General features: G+C 50.8%; 1 protein-coding gene across 9 annotated transcripts in view; it reads right to left on the bottom strand.

Annotated features, from left to right (window-relative positions):
• Nucleotides 1–19,782, bottom strand: part of srcin1b (SRC kinase signaling inhibitor 1b) — a 71,835-nt gene that overhangs the window by 11,875 nt on the left and 40,178 nt on the right. For 7 of the 9 annotated variants that reach the window (XM_070989951.1, XM_070989956.1, XM_070989950.1 and 4 more), the window contains 10 exons: nucleotides 13,045–13,246; nucleotides 10,750–10,879; nucleotides 8,721–8,892; nucleotides 4,354–5,282; nucleotides 3,440–3,529; nucleotides 2,966–3,006; nucleotides 2,701–2,724; nucleotides 989–1,149; nucleotides 492–667; nucleotides 68–198 (listed from right to left, as the gene is read on the bottom strand). In XM_070989951.1, coding sequence (XP_070846052.1) covers nucleotides 68–198; nucleotides 492–667; nucleotides 989–1,149; nucleotides 2,701–2,724; nucleotides 2,966–3,006; nucleotides 3,440–3,529; nucleotides 4,354–5,282; nucleotides 8,721–8,892; nucleotides 10,750–10,879; nucleotides 13,045–13,246 — 2,056 coding nt within the window. The remainder of the gene's footprint in view (nucleotides 1–67; nucleotides 199–491; nucleotides 668–988; nucleotides 1,150–2,700; nucleotides 2,725–2,965; nucleotides 3,007–3,439; nucleotides 3,530–4,353; nucleotides 5,283–8,720; nucleotides 8,893–10,749; nucleotides 10,880–13,044; nucleotides 13,247–19,782) is intronic. The other 2 variants (XM_070989953.1, XM_070989957.1) reach the window with 1 other exon arrangement.

The following is a 19,782-nucleotide window of genomic DNA, read 5'->3' as shown; positions in this document are numbered from 1 at the left end:
CGATGAGGATGACGACAGGAAACAGCAGAAAAGACACAATAATGTCCAAACACACACATTCACGTACTTTTGAGCTCAGAGAGCGTTTCTCCCAGAATCCTCAGCTCTTTGCTCTTCTGCTCCACGTCCTGCTCCGTCACCAAGCCGTGGTTGACGGATGAATTCCTCTGCAGCTCCTCCACCGACTTCTCCAGGTCACTGTGGAGGAGCAGGCCACAGGTTGACATCACAGTAATGTTTGAGGTGACACACACACACAGAAGACAGAGGACAGTTTAAAAAGAGGAGACAGCAACAATCAGACGCCGAGTGTCCCATCTGCTGTCTGAAGACACCATCCTCTGACTGCACGCAAGGACATGTGTGAGGTCCCTCTGTCCCCGTGTGAGGTCCCTGTGTGAGGTCTCTCTGTCCCTGTGTCCCCCTGTAAGCTGAGACGAATGGCCTTTCTGTACTGTGCGTTGCAGAGATCGATGGCGCTCTGAACTCACTGCAGCTGCTGGATGAGCAGCTCCTCCTGGTTCAGGTACTTGAGTCTTTCCTCCTCCACCAGGAGGCGCTGTCTCTGGAGCGGGTCCTCCTGCGTGCGCATGGCATCCAGCATCATGAGGCTCAGCTCGGACTCTGTCTGCCTCAGCAGGGACAAGACCGAGTCCTGGTTCTCCAGCTGGGACAGAGTCACATGATCAGTCAGTGTATTTCAATGAGAGGACAAAGAAAGTCGGGGTCATGGGTCATGGTGGAGGCTGGGGAGGTGTTTCTGTTATTTAGTCCACCTTCACGGACATAAACAGGGTGGACAAAATATTAGAAACACCTCTCTAAAACAGCCTCGACACAAACTGACATTCTAACTTCATGAAGGGAGGATGCACTGCAGCACTGTTGTGTTAGCATTAGCTTTAGCCTGGTGGACCAATCATAATACCACCTGAGTGTAAATACCTGTAAGCTGCCCAATCCGAATCAAACCACTCTGCTCACACACCTGCATGTTGCGTAGCTGCGACAGCTGCTTGCGCAGAGCGTTGGTGTTCTGCTGCAGGCCTTGTAGGTGGAGCTGCATCTGCAGACGGGACACCATCACAGGCTGGTTGGCCCCCGAGGGCGGAGGTGGCATCAGGGCCAAAGGGGCAGACGGCGTCAAAGCTGCCCGACAGAAAGCAGAAGAATCAGGGAACGTTCTCTGAGCTTTGGGTTCCTTTAGAGCACAGAGGAAGCGATAGAAGGTGTCCTGAAACACTGTTAGCAAAGGTTCAAATGGACTCCTCAGAGGACAAATGTCCAAAGGTTTGACCTCAACAGCTCATCCAGCAGAAAGACAATGTGGCTGGTTGCAGCAGTAATTCAGGACATGTTCTATCTGTGCTGGACGTCACAGTCTGGACAATGATAAACAGCATGGGACGGCTTCGGGGACAAACAGGGTCCACAGTGGAAGACAGCATTTCCACTAAATCTGAGCATCTCTCGTCATAAAAGAGTCCACAGACAGCCTGAATGCACGAGTGCTTCAGCTCAGATGGATGTCTGACAGTAATTAGGGTGTAGAGTCACACGCATCATGCAGAACGAGACAGGGGACGGTAACTGCGAGACAATCAGTCCATAACAGGCTGAGGAGTTGCATTTTAAGACACTAAAGGGATGAAGAGCCGGCCTCCTGCGACGCCTCCGGACCGACACCTCCGCAGACAAGGCTGCCTCAGCCGCAGTGTCTGTCCTAGAAACTGAGGAGACCTGCAGCCACGAGGACGCCTTCACCGTAACTCAAGACATTCAGAGGAGCAGCGGGTCGTTACCCAAATGACTTTCTGCTGCATCATCAGCTCAGACGAATGAGAGCGGTCCAGATTTTAACTGCGAGCACAAAGACAGCCACATAACAGTCCGTCTGAGTCCAAATGTCCATTTACTGAAGGGACACTTTCATCATCCAGCAGACGGATAAGAATCTGATCTGAACAGGAAGGAGAGTCTTCACTGAAACTAGCACAAACTCAGCTCAACAAACAAAAGATATGAGGAAAAGTCCAAAGAAAAGCTGATTTGAGGCTGTGAAGACTCAGAGCGTCCGTCTTATCTGAGACACCAGATCACATATTCCAGATAACAAGAGGAAACTAATCTGAGTCCCAGCAGCTCTTCCTCTTGGATACTTCTGAGCGCTTCCACAGCAGCTCAAACTCAACACTTTATCAAAAGAAATCAATTAATTTTGCCCTGATTCAGCCGTGAAAACATGCGCTTTCATCAGCTCTTGTGTGGGCGCAGCACTTTTAGATTTGGTTATCGGAGAGGTGTGAACACAGCAGATTATTTTTTAAGAGTGCCAACAAATTTTCAAACGCTCGCTGGACTTTCTGAACACGGGAAATGTCGGACTGCCCAAAAATAACTCGCTGGGAGGGAAAAGCAGAAGGAAGACCTCGACAGAGCGTTGTTTTTGTCTCTGAATTAATGCAACTCAAATGATTTGTCAGTGAGAAAGACAGAAAACAAGTGGAAGTGAAGGACGCCTGCTGAGAGGGAGGCACGTCCTTCAACACACACACACACACACACACACACACACACACACACACACACACACACACACACACACACACATTTTAGAAGCTCACGGGGATCCAAGCAAAGAAAGACGACCACGGGGGGGGGGAGATGAGGGGACAGGACACGTCAGGGACACATAGCTACCTTTCTTTTTTTTAGTTGGTCCAGCTAAAACAAGAAGCACGGGCAGCAGTTACACAGCAGCAGAGCCCACACGTACAGCATGAAGAAGCTCGCAGTCAGCCATTATTAGAATTATGCAGAGAAAATGAAACAGCGGCAGCTCTGCGAGAGGAAGAAGAGCCGATTTCTGTGGCTATCAAACAGGCAGCAGTGGGAGCAGTGACAGGCAGTGATAGGAAACACTTTGTCTTTTTTTTGTGGGGGGGGTGGGGGGGTGAGCACTTACTGTCAGTTCCCGAGCAGTCGCTGGCTGACTCAATCTTCTCCCTGGAAGAGGCAAGTGCTTAGAGCCAGAACACACTAACCACCGAGCAGCTGAGCAGCCATTGATAGAAGATGAAACTGTGGAAGTATGTGTGCAGCTTCCTGCTGTGTGTGTGTGTGTGTGTGTGTGTGTGTGTGTGTGTGTGTGTGTGTGTGTGTGTGTGTGTGTGTGTGTGTGTGTGTGTGTGTGTGTGTGTGTGTGTGCGTGTGTGTGTGTGTGTGTGTGCGTGTGCGTGTGTGTGTGAATGGTGATCAGTTTCCTCATCGACAGACGTCAGAGCGCCTCCTGCTTCAGGTGTACTCTGCACTGAGGGGAAAATTGTCTGGACACGGGCTTCATGTGTGAGGCAGACGTGTCTGTAAATGGAGTGTGTTTTCACATACACTATTTATCTGTGAGTGCGTGTGTGTGTGTGTGTGTGTGTGTGTCTCTTACGGGCTCTCCGCCTCAGGCGCTCTGCTCAGGACTCTCTGCAGCAGCCCGGTCAGGCTTGCTATCTGCTTCTCCATGGCCTCCATACGCTCCCTGGACCCACACAGCAAAGAGCAGATGTGCTGTTACACTGTGCTTAATGAAAGCTGCCCCCCCCCCCCCACATCACGCCCCCCCGCAGGTGTAAGTACGTGCAGTCCTGGCATGACTGATGGCTGTATTGATAAATCAGTTCATGGATAATAATCACTTCTTTTCAGCACAGTTTGTAACACTCAGGCTAAACGACGCTTCTTCTCTTCCTCCCACGCTGCTTCAGTCGTACCACTGAGGCCGAGCTGTCCTGACAGCGCTGACCTTTTAGAAAACTCAAGAGCACAAACCTAAAGAAGCTTTCTTTTTAACTGTTACACCGTCCGATTTTACAGGACGGTGAAAAAGACGCTCTGCAGCAGCTGTGAGCCAGGAGTCGATCACATGAACCGATGAGCTTCTCTCAGTTTAGGACGAGACGTGAAGCTGATGGCAGCTCGGTGACTTTTCTGTTTTCTGTTAGTCGGGATGTTCCTGCCGCAGCAGCGAATACACCAGTTAGCTCGTCAGACGCAGTATTTGAAGTAACAGGAGCCCGACAGGTCGTAACCACGTCACCAAGCGCCCAGCATCAGGAGAGGAAACCGTCTGTTCTGTTGGCTAACGTTAGCTAGCATTAGCCTCAATAAGCTACTGGTCATCACAGCAGAGTTCAAGAGTTCAGCTTCGTTCAGAGAGAATAAACTTTGTTTACGTCAGACGTTAGTTTCTCCTGAAGGAATAAACATGCTGTGTTCAATAAACAGTGAGCTCAGAGTAAAACATTAACGCCTCAGTGATCCTCAGGTGATGACAGCATGCGTGCAGACGTGTAGCCGTCCTACCTGGTCTCTGTTTCATTCCCCACCAGCGGCGAGCCAAAGCCTCCGGTGCCCCCCCCCTCGCCTCCGGGCACGGCCATCAGGCACAGCTGCTCTGAGGTGAGGCCCAACGCCGAGCCCTGGCCTCGGGCTTTGGGGCTGTCCGCAAACACAGAGGAGGTCACGGAGTCCCGTCTCAGACTCTGCCTCCCGGGGGAGCCCCGGCCGGGCATGGTGCCGCCGTAGGAGTCCCTCATGTCAGGTATCTTCTGCGGGGAGGAGGGGGGCGGCACACGGAGCCCCATGGCCAACATGGACGCCGCGTAGGCGTCGTTATACAGCGGTCCTCCTGGTCTGTACAGAGCTCCACTTTCCATCAGCTCTCCTTGCAAAGCGGCTGCTGAATAGGAGGTGAGCGACCGCATCGACCCAGCGCCTCCTCCCCCTCCCCCTCCCCCCCCTCGGCGGTACAGGGAGCCATAGGGGTCGGCTCTGGCCGGCAGGGGGGAGTGAGGACCTCCTGCCAGACTCAGCCGACTTGTGTCTGGGCCCAGAGAGTAGGGGTCTGCGTAGATCCCCCCTCCTCCGCGCTCGTCTCCCCGCAGCAGCACCATGCTCCTGGACCCCCCCAATTCGTCGTCGGGCTTCACGTCCCTGCGCTCCAGGATGGCGCTGGAGGAGGCGCAGAAGGCCTGCTGGCTGTGATGGGGCTGGTGGAGCTGCGGCTGCTGGTGAGGGGAGGAGTGGTGGGACTGGGAGTGCGGATGAGGCAGGGAGTGGGTGTGGTGGGGGGGTCCGGCATAGGAAGAGGGCCTGCCGCCGCTGTAGAGGAGGCGGGCGCGGGATGGCGAGCCTTGAGGGGAGGCAGAGGAGGACGAGTGCTGGGAGGACATGGGCGGGTTGCTGAGGCGGCGGTTGGGCGGAGAGTCCTGAGGTGCATACACCATCTCTCTCTGCGAAGAGACACAAGAGACAGAGACGTGGACAGAGGACATGTGATCAGGAAATGACTGCAGTCTTTATTTTCTACTCCCTGATGACGACGAGCTTCAAAGAGCTTTTCAAAGGAGAACCTGGAGCTGCTTCACAGTCTGATTTGGTGTGTAACAGCCGAGACATCAGCGGCAATAAATCACATTTCGATGGTTCTTACAGCTCCAATTTATCCACATAACAACGAGATAATTAATTTATCTCCCACCTGTGAGGGCGAGCGTGCTAACAGGAAGTGTAATTAACTGGAAGCTGGACAGCTATCAATGGGTTAAGTGTCCGCAGCCCCACTGAGGGTCTGCCTGCAAACTACTACTCATAAAGGACACCGGATGAGGCTGACGAGGACGTGACGCCTGAGCCAAAGTGTCTCCTGCTGTGTCCAAAGCAAAGAGATGACTTTTTTCTTTGTTCCATATGTCCTGTAACGTTCGTGCTCAGTCGAATTCATCACGCTCTGTGCTGCTTTTCAACTGTCTCCATGATCCAGTGAAAACCACAAACCTCCATCATTTGTCCTCTGCACGCTCCGTCCTCTGGCAGTTTACGGGAACATTCTACACAAACTCACAGATGCTGCTTCAGGATTGACGGGAAAGACAAACTGTCCGCTGTAGTGCATTTTAAGTTGCACTTGATGGCTTATTGACGGACTGAGCATGGAGGGATTATCTTTTGGCATCAAGCCCAAGTGTGAGCGGGAAAGACAAAGACGGCAGCAGCAGCAGCAGAGTGGACGTGAACGTCCCGCGTCAGACAAGAGTAATAGATACAGCAAGGAGACACAAAAGGAGACAGCGGCGTAATGGCTTGAGACGCACAGAGCTGTCTCCTGGAGACGATGCAAATTGAAAAACCAATATTTCTACGTAATAACCCTCAGGCCTCCTCAACAACACCCTGCGGACAGCCTCGCAGCAGACTAATGGCTCCAGCACCACCGTCTTCCATCCTGTATCTTAGCAACCTCCTCGCATCGACGGCGTGCTAGAGCCGCACCGAAGACAAGCAGACATGTCCTCCCACCTCCAAGACCCCCCGAAGACACAACATGTCTGTCACAGGTACGCTCCTGAGAGGTTCCCATGGCACTGTTCAAACCTGGCCTTTGTCCCGCTGAGGACAATCAATGTCATCCTGAACCACAGTCTGTCCTCTGTCCTCTGTCCCCCAGCCCCCGGCCTGGACAGACCCCAGTAATCCTGGTCATGCTTTGTGGCGTACAATCAGGGAATAATCTCAGCTGCGCTGGCTGGGGTTCAATACGCACACACGCACACACACAGACACGTCCTCGTCGCTCACCTTGGCGCTGGCAGAGCAGTGATGAACCTCACACACATAAAACTCAAGGTAAGCCTGCTGCTTTGATTAGGCTGTAAAACGCCAGGAAGCGTTCAACGCCACGGCGCCACGAGAGAGACGACCGCTCGACCTCCTGAACATGAGCAGGCAGCAGCGGATCACACACACACACACACACACACACACACACGAGCATGCAAACAAAAGGCCGCAGGGTGTTTGATTGACGGCAACAAAAACAGCAAAAGTGTCATAGACGCTCACACCAGCTAAGCCAATCAACACGCAGGTTCGTTCGTCACAGCGTGCACGCCGCGTACGTCTGCTGCTCTGTAATGTGATTTATCGACTTCATCATTCATCATATTCTAGAAACGCGGCGTTCTGCAGCACTTTAAATCACCGCTGTCTCATTTCCATAATCACGCCGTAATTAGACGGCAACAAAACACACAGAGAGACTGACGCTGCGGCGCTGAGGACATCAGGCTCTGTCTGTCCACTGGCAGAGGTTCGCCGTGCTCCAGCTGTAGCCTAATGCACACAGCATCAGTAATCACGCTAATCAGGCCGGCGCCAGGTTCGCTGTGCCAGCAGCGGGAAGATGAATTGAGATAAATCCTCATCAATAAGAGCACAGCCTCAGAGCAGGACGGATGTTACAGGGACTGAGGACAAAGACAGAGGAGGAGGCTCAAAAAGACGTCTTCAACTCGTTTAACAGTTTTTACATTTCAACACGCTCTCGCCGCCACCTGCATCCACAGAGCGCCACCCAGAGCTCAGACGATAGGCTCACCTGCACACTGGATACGCCGGTGATGGGACATAAAAACACGAACATCATGTCAGTCGGTCTTTGTGAGTCTCGTGTCAGCAGCATCATCGCTGTGCTGCACGTCAAACCTGTAAATAAAGCTCTTTTTGAGTGAAGCTACATTTAGCCGTTTCTTCTGAGCACAGGATGTTCACGTGAAATAAAATGGATCGTTTGTGAAGACGATATTATGGCGGTCGTGATGCTAAGTACCGTTAGCATTCTAATGGAACTGCTATCACGTGTTGACGACCTGTTCAAGCTCTAAATCGTCATGTTCCTGCTGTGCTTTAATGTAATGTTATTCAGCTTTTTTGCCAGGTTTCCTCAGTTTTGCAGCTGCTGGTCTGATTGATCTGCTGTTTCTGTGTTTCCAGGTTTTAAACTGACAAAATGTCGTTTCTGGACCCAAACAGTTAATCCAAAAAACGATCCACCATGACAAAAATCATTGGACGCAGCTCGACTGCTGCAGAAACCCTGCTAGCATTAGGACGGACAGGCGTGGAGGAGGTCATCGACTGGGCTGCTGGTTTGATTCCCGGCTCCACTCTCACATGCCGCAGTGTCTCTGAGCCCCAGACTCCCATTACTCGGTGCAGGTGTGTGCAGGTGAGCGATGGTGAAGCGTCTGCTCGGCGCTCGGGTTAAAGCACAGCCCGCTCTGCATCGGCGACCCGTCCTCTGGTGAACTGGACCTCAGTCTATCATCTCTGAACACTGTTTGTACTACTTTACAGTCGGGCGGCTTCCAGCCTCGTCAGCACCGGCGGTGTGAAGGGCTGGCGCCGGTCCAGGAGCAACAGGTCACATGACTCACTGTTAGCCTCTCAGAGCGGCTAACTTGTGCTTGGACACATTATGTAATGCACAGAGTGTTTGTAAACAGGAGGGGATGATGTCAGTGTGAGGTGGGAGATGGATTCCAGCGTGCCGGCAAACAAAGACCAAATTTCAAGGGGAATTACAAAACGTATTATTGGAGGGATGATTCGGTCGCTGCTATCTGCCACGACCAGAGAGAGACGAGCGTTTGTCTCGCTCTCTAATCTGTGAGTCATAAAGCAGCTGCACACAGGATGAATTGGTAATGAAGGAAAAGGTGACTGTGACTGAGGCAGGATCATTTTCTTGGCTTTACATTTTGGCGCCACAATAATGCAAACTAATCCGGATGGAAAGTCACTGTGCGACATCTCATCTGCCTTCTATCAGGACGACTGGACGTGGAGGAAAACATCTGCACCAACACAGAGACGGTGGACTGAGCTCTTACCCGCAGGTCGCCGTTAGCCAGGTGAGGGTTGTGGTGTCCGGGGTAGGTGCCGTAGACGGGCTCTTTGCAGTAAATCTTAATTACGCAGCGGTCCTGAACGTCCCGTGGGTCCTCCAGCTCGTAGAAGACGTTACGCGTCTCATCTTTGATCAGCAGAGCCGTGCTGGGAGACCTGCACATCAACAGCCATCAAAACAAAGACCAGATCATCTAAAGGCGGATAAATAGTCCAGGCAAAGACATTCCAGCACCTGTTAGCCGCTAATAATCAGAGCTGTACATTCATTCACAGACCAGGAGGAGACTGGAGGTCTTTGACTGCACGAGGCGCCGTGATGACAGTCTGCTGATACTGAACTCATCACAAGAGTAATACTCAGTGAGTTTAGAGGTCAGAGTACAAAAAAACAACAACCTGTAAAATCAGGTTTGAGCTCTAAAGTCAAACTGAAATTCATTTTTAGTAGCATGTCGATGGTGAAAAAGTTAATCAAAGTCATCTGCATAACGTGCTATGATCACTGCGAGTGTGCTGCGACAGCAGACGACTCAGCAGGTGATGAAATAACATGAACTAATCAAAAAGTCCAGAGGGAATTAATGCTAGCGTTAGCATGTTAAGGCCCATTTATACCCTCCGTAAATAACGGATACAGACGCTTTCGTCGGTATCCGGAGGCTGTTTCATCCGTCAGTTTGTCCGTCGGCTCTGAGCTTAGCCATCCGGAGCTCTCCGGACGAAACCACTCAAAACCACCGGAAGTCATGGGGGCAGTGTAGAGTCAAAATGAGCAAAATGAGTCAAACTACAAACCATCGAAGAATAGAACCGGTGAAGCAACTGGTTGAAAGTTGCGGCGGACATCCGAAAGTAGGAGAAATGCCTTTCTTCATCCATTTCCCGCATGGGCAACACGAGTGAGAAAAATTCTCCATTTACATATCGGTCTTCATTCAGTGGTCTTACATGCCACCGCCTCGCAGACCTCTGATTTTTTCTTTTTTCCCTATTTCTCAGTACTGTCATTATAATAACCTCCTCTACTGACGCCATTACTGATGCCGGCATATGCTGACAGAAGCGTTGACAAGGCAACGGCTGCCATGACAACGGCTCTGTAATTTATGACTTGACATTGCCCTCTAGAGGACACACTGACAAAACGCTGAAAACGGATGGAGGTATGAAGGCCCCCTACGGAGGCAACGCGTGGGGCAGACGGACGGATTTCGTCCGGATCTGGAGGGTATAAATGGGCCTTTAGGCTAACTACGTCATCTTATTCCAGCACTGCTTAGCCTAGCCTGCTAGCTTCCACTGTCTGAGTTACACAGAATGCTGTGAGAGGACAGAAGACGTCATGGACACTGAGCAGGTCTGCTGAAAAAGGAAGAAGCTCAGTTGTAAACATCGCTGAGCTCTTCAGGGCCACGAAACGCTGCAACACACTGAGCTGCAGGACCCGCCCACTCATCCTTTCATCCTCTCTGAAGAATGAAAGAATGAGCCTGTGGTGTCACTGTGGTTCACAGCTCCTCGCTCAGACTATGTGGAGAATCCAGATTGACTGGAACTCGTCATTTCGTGATGCTTCAGATCAGATTTTATGATGGCCTCTTGTGGCCTGACGGCGGTTATTTCTCACTTCCTTTGGCTTCATTGATTTCTGTTTCACTCCCTGCTGCTTTCATCCTCCATCTGCTTACAAAACCCATTTATTCAAGTGTCTGAGGAGGAAACTGCAGTGTGTCACTCTGACCGCTCACCTGGTGACTGACTGACAAATCCTGCAGTGTAGTACTACTACTACTACTACTACTACTACTACTAATAATAATAATAATAATAATAATGCTAATCTTTATTTGTATAGTACCTTTCATACAGAGACAGAACGGCCCTTGAACGACTGTGTAGCACTGCAGATGTTCAGGAAACATCTCGGCCAATCAGTGGGCTTGCAGACAGCTCAGTGACGTGTGCACATACATATATTTACACACACAGCTTCATGAGGTGCAGGCGTACCTGAGCATGGCCATGGTGAGCCTCTGGGGGAACATGTGCACGATGAGGGCCCTCAGGGTGTCCAGGCTGGTCAGCTCGTGGGTCAGGTGCACCCGGCGAGTCTCCTCCCCAAGCTGGAGGAACAAGATCCCTGCATTTATGGATGGGGAGGAGCAATGAGGGAGACCCGCAATGGTTGAAGAGGGGTGATGGAGTGTAGAGTCAGGGATGAAAACAGAGAGCGGAGGAAGATTTTCACCTCAAAATGCTCGTTTGTGTGTCTGCTGTCGTACTGATGCTGAACACACCTGAGGAGTTCACAGCTGCTAATGAGTTTGTTAGTATGTGACGTGAGAAATATCAGAGTAAATATTTCCTGTGACTTCTGCATAATAACATCAAATCCTGAGAGCACTGACTCTCCTCTGGGCCATGATGTGCTTCACACCTGAACCAGTGAAGTCCCATGAAACCACACACAATTATCATCCACCTGGAAGCTGCAAAGCACCGTGAGCGACTGAAGGTTCTCAGCTGTGTGTCAGCTAACGTGGAGCACACAGAGGGAAAATCACCTCAGTCAAAAATGTTATTCAACAGTTTGAACACCAAACAAAATGTGACACACGGTGCTTAAAAACCCTCCATTAAGAAAAGCTGTTTCCAGCTTTCTGTGTGGCTTCATGATGCGTCTCGCCATAAAATGACTGTTTGTTCATGAATACACCTTCAACAATCTGCAGGCAGTTCGAAACAGATGCTCCGTCAACAAGTCCAATCCATCACTGGATGCACTTTGTCCCACATTTTCTGGCTCCTGCAAATGCATCATCCTCCTCCTAATATGCGAGATGGACGCATTGAAGGAGGAGATGATTTTGCTTCTCGCCTAAACCATTAATCAAAGAGGACAGGCAGCGCGCAGCGTGAGACGGCTCTGTTTACGTTCCTACAGGCAGGACGCCGGCCGCCTCGACGCTCAGGTCGGATCAGGTTCACTAACACTCGACGCCTTCAGTCCACTCAAATAAGTGATTCACAGACGACTAATGCATCTTGTTTATTGCTGCTTGTCAAAAACAAGACTGATCGTTTACACGCATGGACAGTGATTGGCTCTCAGCTTGTCAATCAAAGCAACATCGTCACAGACTGGAGGAGTCCACAGTCACCACGGCTGAGATGGGACAGGCAGAGCGAGGGATCGGTGACCTCTGAACGGGATGGATTGACTCATCAGCCGAGGAGGCGGCGACTCCAAACGCTGAACGTTATCGGTCAAGTCCTCGAGCTTTTGTTTCACCGCGTCATTGTACTCCGAGAAACAACATGGCAGCTGTTATACACTTGGCCTCGTCTCACAAAGGAGACGAGGTCTGCGAGTGGAAATAGAGATGAGTGATAGAGGAGGAGGATGAATGAGCAGGAAGCTGTGTCAAACGACGCTGCCGCCTCTTCCTCCGTCACATCAGGCGGCAGCAGAGGCACTGAGGTGTGAGTCTTTCAGGTAAAGTGTGTGAAACCTGACGTGTACGGCGGCTGCTGTGCAGGTGAGTCAGACTGAAGCGTCCAGAGTGTCGGTCAAAGTCAGCAACGACGCAGCTCTTCAAAGACAAAGCAGCTCTGTGAGCACAGTGGCGCTGGAGCTCAACGCTAACATCACATTGATAATGCTGGTCTCCATCTTTTCTTTCCTCTTGTGTTAGCATGCTTGCTAATTTGCACTCATCCTCATCCTCTCTGCTAGCATAATGTAGTGTGTCTGAAATAAAATGGACTGTGGACAGTGACGAGGACGTTAGCGGCTCTGACGCTGATGTTAGCTCAGTCTGAGCCCGTCAGACGCAGAAACCACCTTTTTTGGACGTACAGACGCTGCAAACAGCAGAGGGATTACAGCTGCCGGCTGAGCCACCTCGTTCGATACTGGACCAATTTCAAAAAACGCTGTCCCCATTAGTCACTTTCACAGACGCCTGAGAAACACGGCTCCACAAACACAGATAATACTTCAGCTGGATTCCTCCTGTTTGTCCAGGACACTGAGATGTTCCAGGACTGGACTGACTGGGAGATGCAGACCAACATTAACTGGTCACTTCCTGGTTAATGGCTGAATGAAGTGAACCCGACACCCCCGGGCGCCGCTCGTGCACATGTCCATGTGACTATATTCAACTTAAGTGAGCAAACTGAAAGCTGTGCTTCTAACTCTGTGCAGACTGTGAAGTGTTGAAGTGAGCTCTGCTGCAGCTGAGGGACAGATTGTCCTCTGCGGTGTCTCGGTGCGGTCTGTCTTAAAGACGGCGGTCTGACCTGGCGCTCGCAGCTTGGCCTGGCTGGACGAGCGGGCCAGCGGCAGGCTCTGGCGAAGCCGGTTCATCCGGTTAAAGCCGATGGGGATATCAGGCTCCGACATGGTCTCCAGATTTTCAGCTGACGCAAAGGACACCCTGCTGGCCTGGTCAGCGAGAGCCGGCTGCGTCGGGCTGAGTCGAGTCACACGAGGCGTGCGAGTCTGCAACACAGCAGATAAGAAGTTTGGAGAGAAAACAGCAGAGTGCAGACATAAAGACAGACAGAGCAGATGACGCTGAGACCTTTGTGTACAGTAATCAATGAGTTGACACCAAAAAAATGTGGAACACGCCAACAAAAGAAAAACAAAATGGCCTCAGGAAATCAATGCGAAGACACAGAACAGCGAGTGAAAGCGTTTGGCGCTCAGACAAATGAACAGTTTACCTCAGACAAAGCAGCCTTTACATCCTCCTCCACCAGCAGAGGCTCAACACAAACCAACCTGCTTCCTGAAGATAAAACCAAGCGTCTGAGACGGAGCAGCAGCGCCACCGCGGCCGGCGTCACGGCCCAGCACGCCGCCGTCCACCTGCATTAACGATGACGCACAACAACCGCCAAACAACGCTTCAATGAAGTTTTCAGAGAGAGCCGAGTGTGGAGGCAACAATGAAGACTGAGCACGCAGCAGCAGAGTGAAGAGTTTCTGAACAAAGATGAAACAAACGGATGTTATTCTGCAGGACGCCGGCCCCGAGCCGACAACGCTCCGTAAAGCACTGAGCCAACGTGAGCATTGTTATGCTAATGACAGCGACAGAGCTGAACTCCATCGCCGCAGCCTCTGCCTGCGATGCAGATCACTGCTGATATTTCACCTGTCCAATCTGAGCCGCCGGCGAGCTCAAATTGTGAAGGACCTCTCATTACAGCGCGACCAGGAGCTGCTGCAGCAGGTTGGCTTTTAATGAATCCTCACTGACAGACATTTTCCAGCCCACAGGATACAGTAATGAGCTCCCACAGTGCAGCAGGGAGCAGCTCCCATCGCCTCCTGCATCTGTGCTCGCCGCTCCGTCCTCGTCGTGTGGGTGCCGTATGATGTCCGGAGGCTACGGCGAGCTGAGAGCACGCAGGCATGACACTCAGCCATGCATCTGTGCGCAAACATGCAGGAAACACTAATCGTGTCAAAAGACATAACATAATAAGCAGCACGCGCACACACACACATGAACACACTTACAATCTGTTGTGCTGAATTAGCTCTCAGGGCTTTGCTGCTTCTACATTAATAATGTTTGAGAGTCTTTAAAATGCTGAAAGCAACACGAGCAGCCACACTCGTCTCCAAACATTCAAACAGCCTGACAGATTATGTGTGCTGCCTCTCATATGTTTGGAGATTTACGGTGTCGGCGTGCGCCTGTCAGCCAGACGCCGCACACCTCCTGCCTTCAACCACACAGCCGAGCGAGCGAAGAGAAAGAGCGCAGCAGCGGGGAATTATAAAGTTTGTGTTTAGTGAAGCGTGAAGAGGAGACGGATAGAGGTTAGAAGAGAGCGTGCCGGAGCTGATGTGCACGGGAGAGACGAAACGCCGAGCGGACAAACAGAGGAGGCAAACCAAAGATGGACACATGACACGTCCTCCAACTTTCCTCTAACTCGTCCCGTCTTCTGGTGGGTTTGCCGCAGAGCTTCATTTCTTCAGGTGGAAACAAAGGACGCAGGCTCGGCTAACGCGGAAACAGTCCACACGTCCTCCCACGGGATCTCCGCTCAGCCTCATTCGCCATGAGACGCTCACTGCAGCTGTCACATCGAAGCCGCTCGGGCTGCAGTGATAAGTCATTACAGGAGATGGTTGACAAGAATCAGCACAATCACACTCGTTCAGTGATGAATTCTTACATTTCACGGAGCGCGGTGTGAATACGCGGCACATTTTCTTGACTGAAGTGTAAATGAAATTGATTTGAGCAATAGCTCAACCTCAAGAGAGGCGGAAAAACAAGGTCTGAGAGGGCTGATGATGCTGAATCAAACATGGAAATAAAACCAATCAAGACTCAAAGGACAGAGCCGTCCTTACACAGGCCTCACGGAGGACTAAACGATGGAAGTTTGTACGTTTACATTCAGCAGATTAATGGCAGAATCTCTCCTCGCCTCATCTTCTGTTTCATCTGCCTGATGAAACATGTTTTCTGATGCACAAACGCAGCATCAAACAGAATATGTGGAAGTCCTGAAGGAAACACTGAGGAAAACCTCCATCATCACTGTCAGCAATGCAGCTCGTCACCACTCACAAAGCTTCAAACCATCGACCAACAACCAACGAAGCACAAACCGAGGAGAAAGTGTTTCACATTTGCAGCTTTCAGCCTCTTAAATGTGAACATTTGATGCTTTTCTTTGTCGTGTAAGACTGTAAAGTGAAAATCTTTGGTTTTTGGGCTGTTGGTCAAATAACTGAAGAGATTCGAGGACATGGCCTTAAATGAAAACCTTGATGATCTGCAGCCCAACGTGAATCTGAGCTTTGTGTTTGTCCTGGTGTATTTTCCAACAGTAAACATCCAAATTAATGTAGATTTGACAAGAAACTCATCCGATCTTCTGTTACTCCACCATGAAGCTTTTCTACACTGCTGAACAAAAACAAAACACACACACACACACACACACACACACACACACACACATTCCTGGCATGCTAACAAACCGCTAAGTTAGCATATCATGTACTGTGTGTGTCCATGAAGTCTTTGTCTTGACAGCAGTCAGCAATGAAGCAGTCAGCTGCAGACAGTCTGTAAGCATCTTTAGCTGTTAGCTCCAATTAGCTGGAAATGGAAGTCCTGACAGGTTAGCAACAGGGCTCGACAAGGACTCGATAAACTCAGAGAGTAAGAAAACAGGCAGGACGTCCAGAGGCTGACAGAGACAAACTAAGTGTAGGACGGAGTGTGGACTGCAGGGGGTTTGGACAGTAACTCACACACTCGTCCTTCCATACAACAGACAGCACAAAGGCCTCTGAAGCTGAAGCAGCTGCTGCAGAACGTGCTTAAAGCACCATCAGTGTGAAGGATTGAGGACGTCTCTTTTCAGGTTCCTGCATGACGGACTCTATGAATTTCATGAGGGAGGAACAGTCGTGCAAGACGTGTGATAAAAAAGAAAAAAGTGCACTGCATGGTTTTCAGCAGCCTGGAAGTGAATTGGAGTCAGTGAGAGAAGACGATGAAATGAGGTGTATAATTCCACTCGTTCCGCCCTCCTCTTCCTCTGCGATGCGCAGAAATGAAACTGTCAACTTTCCATTAATGAGCTTTTATGTAGAAAACCGTCCTCAGTCCATTTGTCAGCCTTACACTGTCCTGTCTTTTCTGTCTTTCTGGAGATCTTACACTCCAGAGAGAGAGCCCAGAAAGGAGGGAAGCTAAGACAACGTCACCAAACCAGCAGGGTTAATGTGGAAAGAGACCACCAGAACTATTCAATAATGGTCCACATCCAGCCTGGACCACACGCTGAGGCCACAGAGCAACACTTTTCTGTGATTCATGCCAAATACCCAACGATCTGACGTGAAGAGAAGCAGCTTTCTGTGAAATACCTTCTCCTCTCGGTGCCGCTGAGCCTCTCCTCCACTGGCAGCATCTTGCCAAGCCTGAAGAGAGGTCACTCTTCAGCTCCATCAGCTGCTCTGCTCCACGCTGGGACGTCTGAGCTCGTCAGAGGATTGTGTTCACGTCCATCTGCAGCTCTTCATGCTGCTTCAGAGCCTGAACAGCAGATGGAGCCTGAGCTGAGGTCAGGGCTCCACCTTTCAAGCACAGACCGTCGGTCAGACCGACATTTCCCACCAGCTAGCACGCAGGGTCGTGATGGACCAGGCAGCTGTTCACGGCTGTACCATGCCCCCCCCCGCACAGCTGCCACACCCCCCAACTGTGAGATTTCACGGGCATCGCCGCTGCATACCGTGACATTCCTTCCCACCGAGAGCCTGAGAGTCCCTGAGAGTCCACAGATGACGTGTGCTGGTGAAATCACATGAACTGAGCAGCTAACTGCACGTCTGTAAGACTCCAGCCGGGGGGGGGGGGGGGTACATGACACCTTCACTTGTGATTGGCCCGCTACGGTCCACAGACTTTCCCACGGAGCAGCTGGGGGTTAATTGCCTTGCTCAAGGGCACTTGTTTTTAAGTGAGAGGGGGCAGCCTCTCATTCACGTCCCTGCCCGGATATTCCCCGCTGAAAGGGGGGGGGGGTGTCGATCAGAGCCTCTCTGCTCTCTGTGCAGTGATGGAGTCCGGCTTTGACCTTGACGTCTGCAGGCTGGATCTGAGCCGTGCAGGCGTCCCAGTCTGCGGCGTCCGTCCCTACAGAGACAGATAAATGTCTTTCACTTAAGATCTAGAGGGAACGTCTCATCCTGTTACTGCTTTCTCCCCCGTTCAGCCGCACCATCGTGCAGCCTAAGCGAGCCTCGCAGTCTTGGCAGATGGTGGCGAAGTGTCAATAAGTGACTCTGGCCACGTGCCTCAGCGCAGTGCCAGTCGGGGAACGCTGCAGCAGCCGGACTCTAAGCCTTTTAGCGGTGGAAAACACTCCCGCCATTCTCTGAGTCAGATCGGGGAATAGCCATTTTCCACCGAGGATCCTATCAACAGCCGAACAGCACGAGGGCAACAAAAGCATCTGTCTGAATGGGTTAGACTTGAGCTAGCTCGCTGGGACAAATATGGCTGGTCTGGTCTGGGGACGCCCCCCGGCACAGAAAAAGCCTCGCTTACATCCTGTACATCAGACACTTGAGACTGTGATGAGCTCCAGAATCCCTGACACGACACAAATCTTTAAAAAAAATGTCAAATACAGACACGTTTGTCTTGGTGGATGTTTGCAGATGACTCTCCTCTTCATCCCTCCAACACCTCCTCACTCACCGACAGTCATGATGCTAAAACACGACGAATCGCATCATCTCCTCAAAAGGATTCATCACTCGATCGATGGCGAGCCTCTCCGGTGCAAACGGTCTTCGCAGGTGTATATGACAAGTGAAGGGACGGACAGGTTGAAATGTCCATGGCTGAAAGCTACGTGGACGACCTTAAGATGTCCTAAAATGATCTGGAGATGGTGAAATGATTGACTCCTTATCTCCAGAAAAATTAATGAAGCACAGCGGTTTTCGCCTTTTCAAACTTCTGATCTCAGACTTGCAGGAAATGGTCAATCTGTCCGTGAAGATGGGCTTCGCTCAGGTAAAATCAACGTTCTGAGGACGCAGGAGTGACACTTCTTTGAATCGACTACTCCCTCTGTTTTGTGTCTACGGTTACTTTAACAAGCAGAAGAAGAATCCACCAGGAGTCGTCTCCGTGAAGATTCATCTCCTTCCTTTACATTCAGAGAGCAGGGGAGGCGGTGGGCTGTGATCACTTTGGCCACTCCACACAGAAGGACAGGAGCACAGGAGGCTCAAAAAGGAGCGTTAATATTTGTGTCAGTAAGGCTGAGAGCTGTGAAAGCAGCGAATGGTGCAGCTCTGAGCAGCAGGCTGGTGTCTGAGGCCACAATCGTCTCTGCACGCCACGCTGGAGGATGAGGAGGACACGTGAGGAGTCTTCACATGTGTGTTTAACATATGCACACACACAAACATGCATGACAGTTTCCATGACCACTGTGTGTGTGTGTGTGTGCGCGCGTGTGTGTGTGTGTGTGTGTGTGTGTGTGTGTGTGTGTGTGTGTGTGTGTGTGTGTGTCTACCATAACTGTTTGCTAATCTATGAAGCTGTGGGAGCGTCGCCTGTGCTTGTGTGTGCATTTAGTGAGCTGGAAAAGCAATGAAACATCAAAGGGGAGCAGTGGTGGACTTTTAAACACACACATGCACACGCACACACACACACACACACACACACACACACACACACACACACGCATGCACACACACACACACACAGCAGCGCGCTGCTGCAGGGGCTTCTGTTGCATCAGAAGAGGAGACGAGACTCCCCCGACTCCCCGAGAGGAAGGGGAGCGATAACCAATCCTGAATGAGCTGCAGACCAGCAACAAACAGGGCAGAGTGAAAAAAAAAACAAAAACAACCATCGTGTGTGTTTGTCACGAGCTGAAAGACGAGGGGAGCGAAGAGGAGGCTGCTGCTGCTGCGTGACGACAGCAGGCGAAGATATGTCACATAATTCACATGATGAATGAAAGAGACGCCTCTGATCTGATCCTGGCATTACGTCCTGTCAGTGTTTCAGGATTAAAGCTGCTTTTATTCTGAAATTAACTGCTGAAATCTCTCAATACTTCCCAACTCTGAGCTCATTTGTTGCTCCAAACATGTATATCTTCAAAAAAAAACAAAACAGTTTGATTGTCCTTAATAAGACTCAGTGATTTGCTGAGTCGGCTGATACGATGCATTCAGGGACTGCTTCACACTCTGCGTGCTGTAGCTGCTGTATTTCAACTTATTTTATTCACTGTGCTTTATTGACGTGGATCTGTATTCATTCAGGTGGGTCATACGGTGTTTTCCTCTTCCTCCTCTTTACTTTTACTGGGGCTGTTGTTTAAACGCTCATCTTCCTCGCTGGTGAAGCTGTGACCCGTGTGAGCGTCGGCGCTATATATAAAGGACAGTGAGCGTGTTCAGGGTAATGAACACTGCATCAACAGCGTGGCTCATTAATGGGACTATAAAAGTTT

The sequence above is a fragment of the Chaetodon trifascialis genome, chromosome 21, assembly GCF_039877785.1.
Source record: "Chaetodon trifascialis isolate fChaTrf1 chromosome 21, fChaTrf1.hap1, whole genome shotgun sequence".
Lineage (NCBI taxonomy): Eukaryota > Metazoa > Chordata > Actinopteri > Chaetodontiformes > Chaetodontidae > Chaetodon > Chaetodon trifascialis.
Note: the sequence above shows the minus strand (reverse complement) of the source record. Positions and strands in the feature narration are given on the sequence as shown.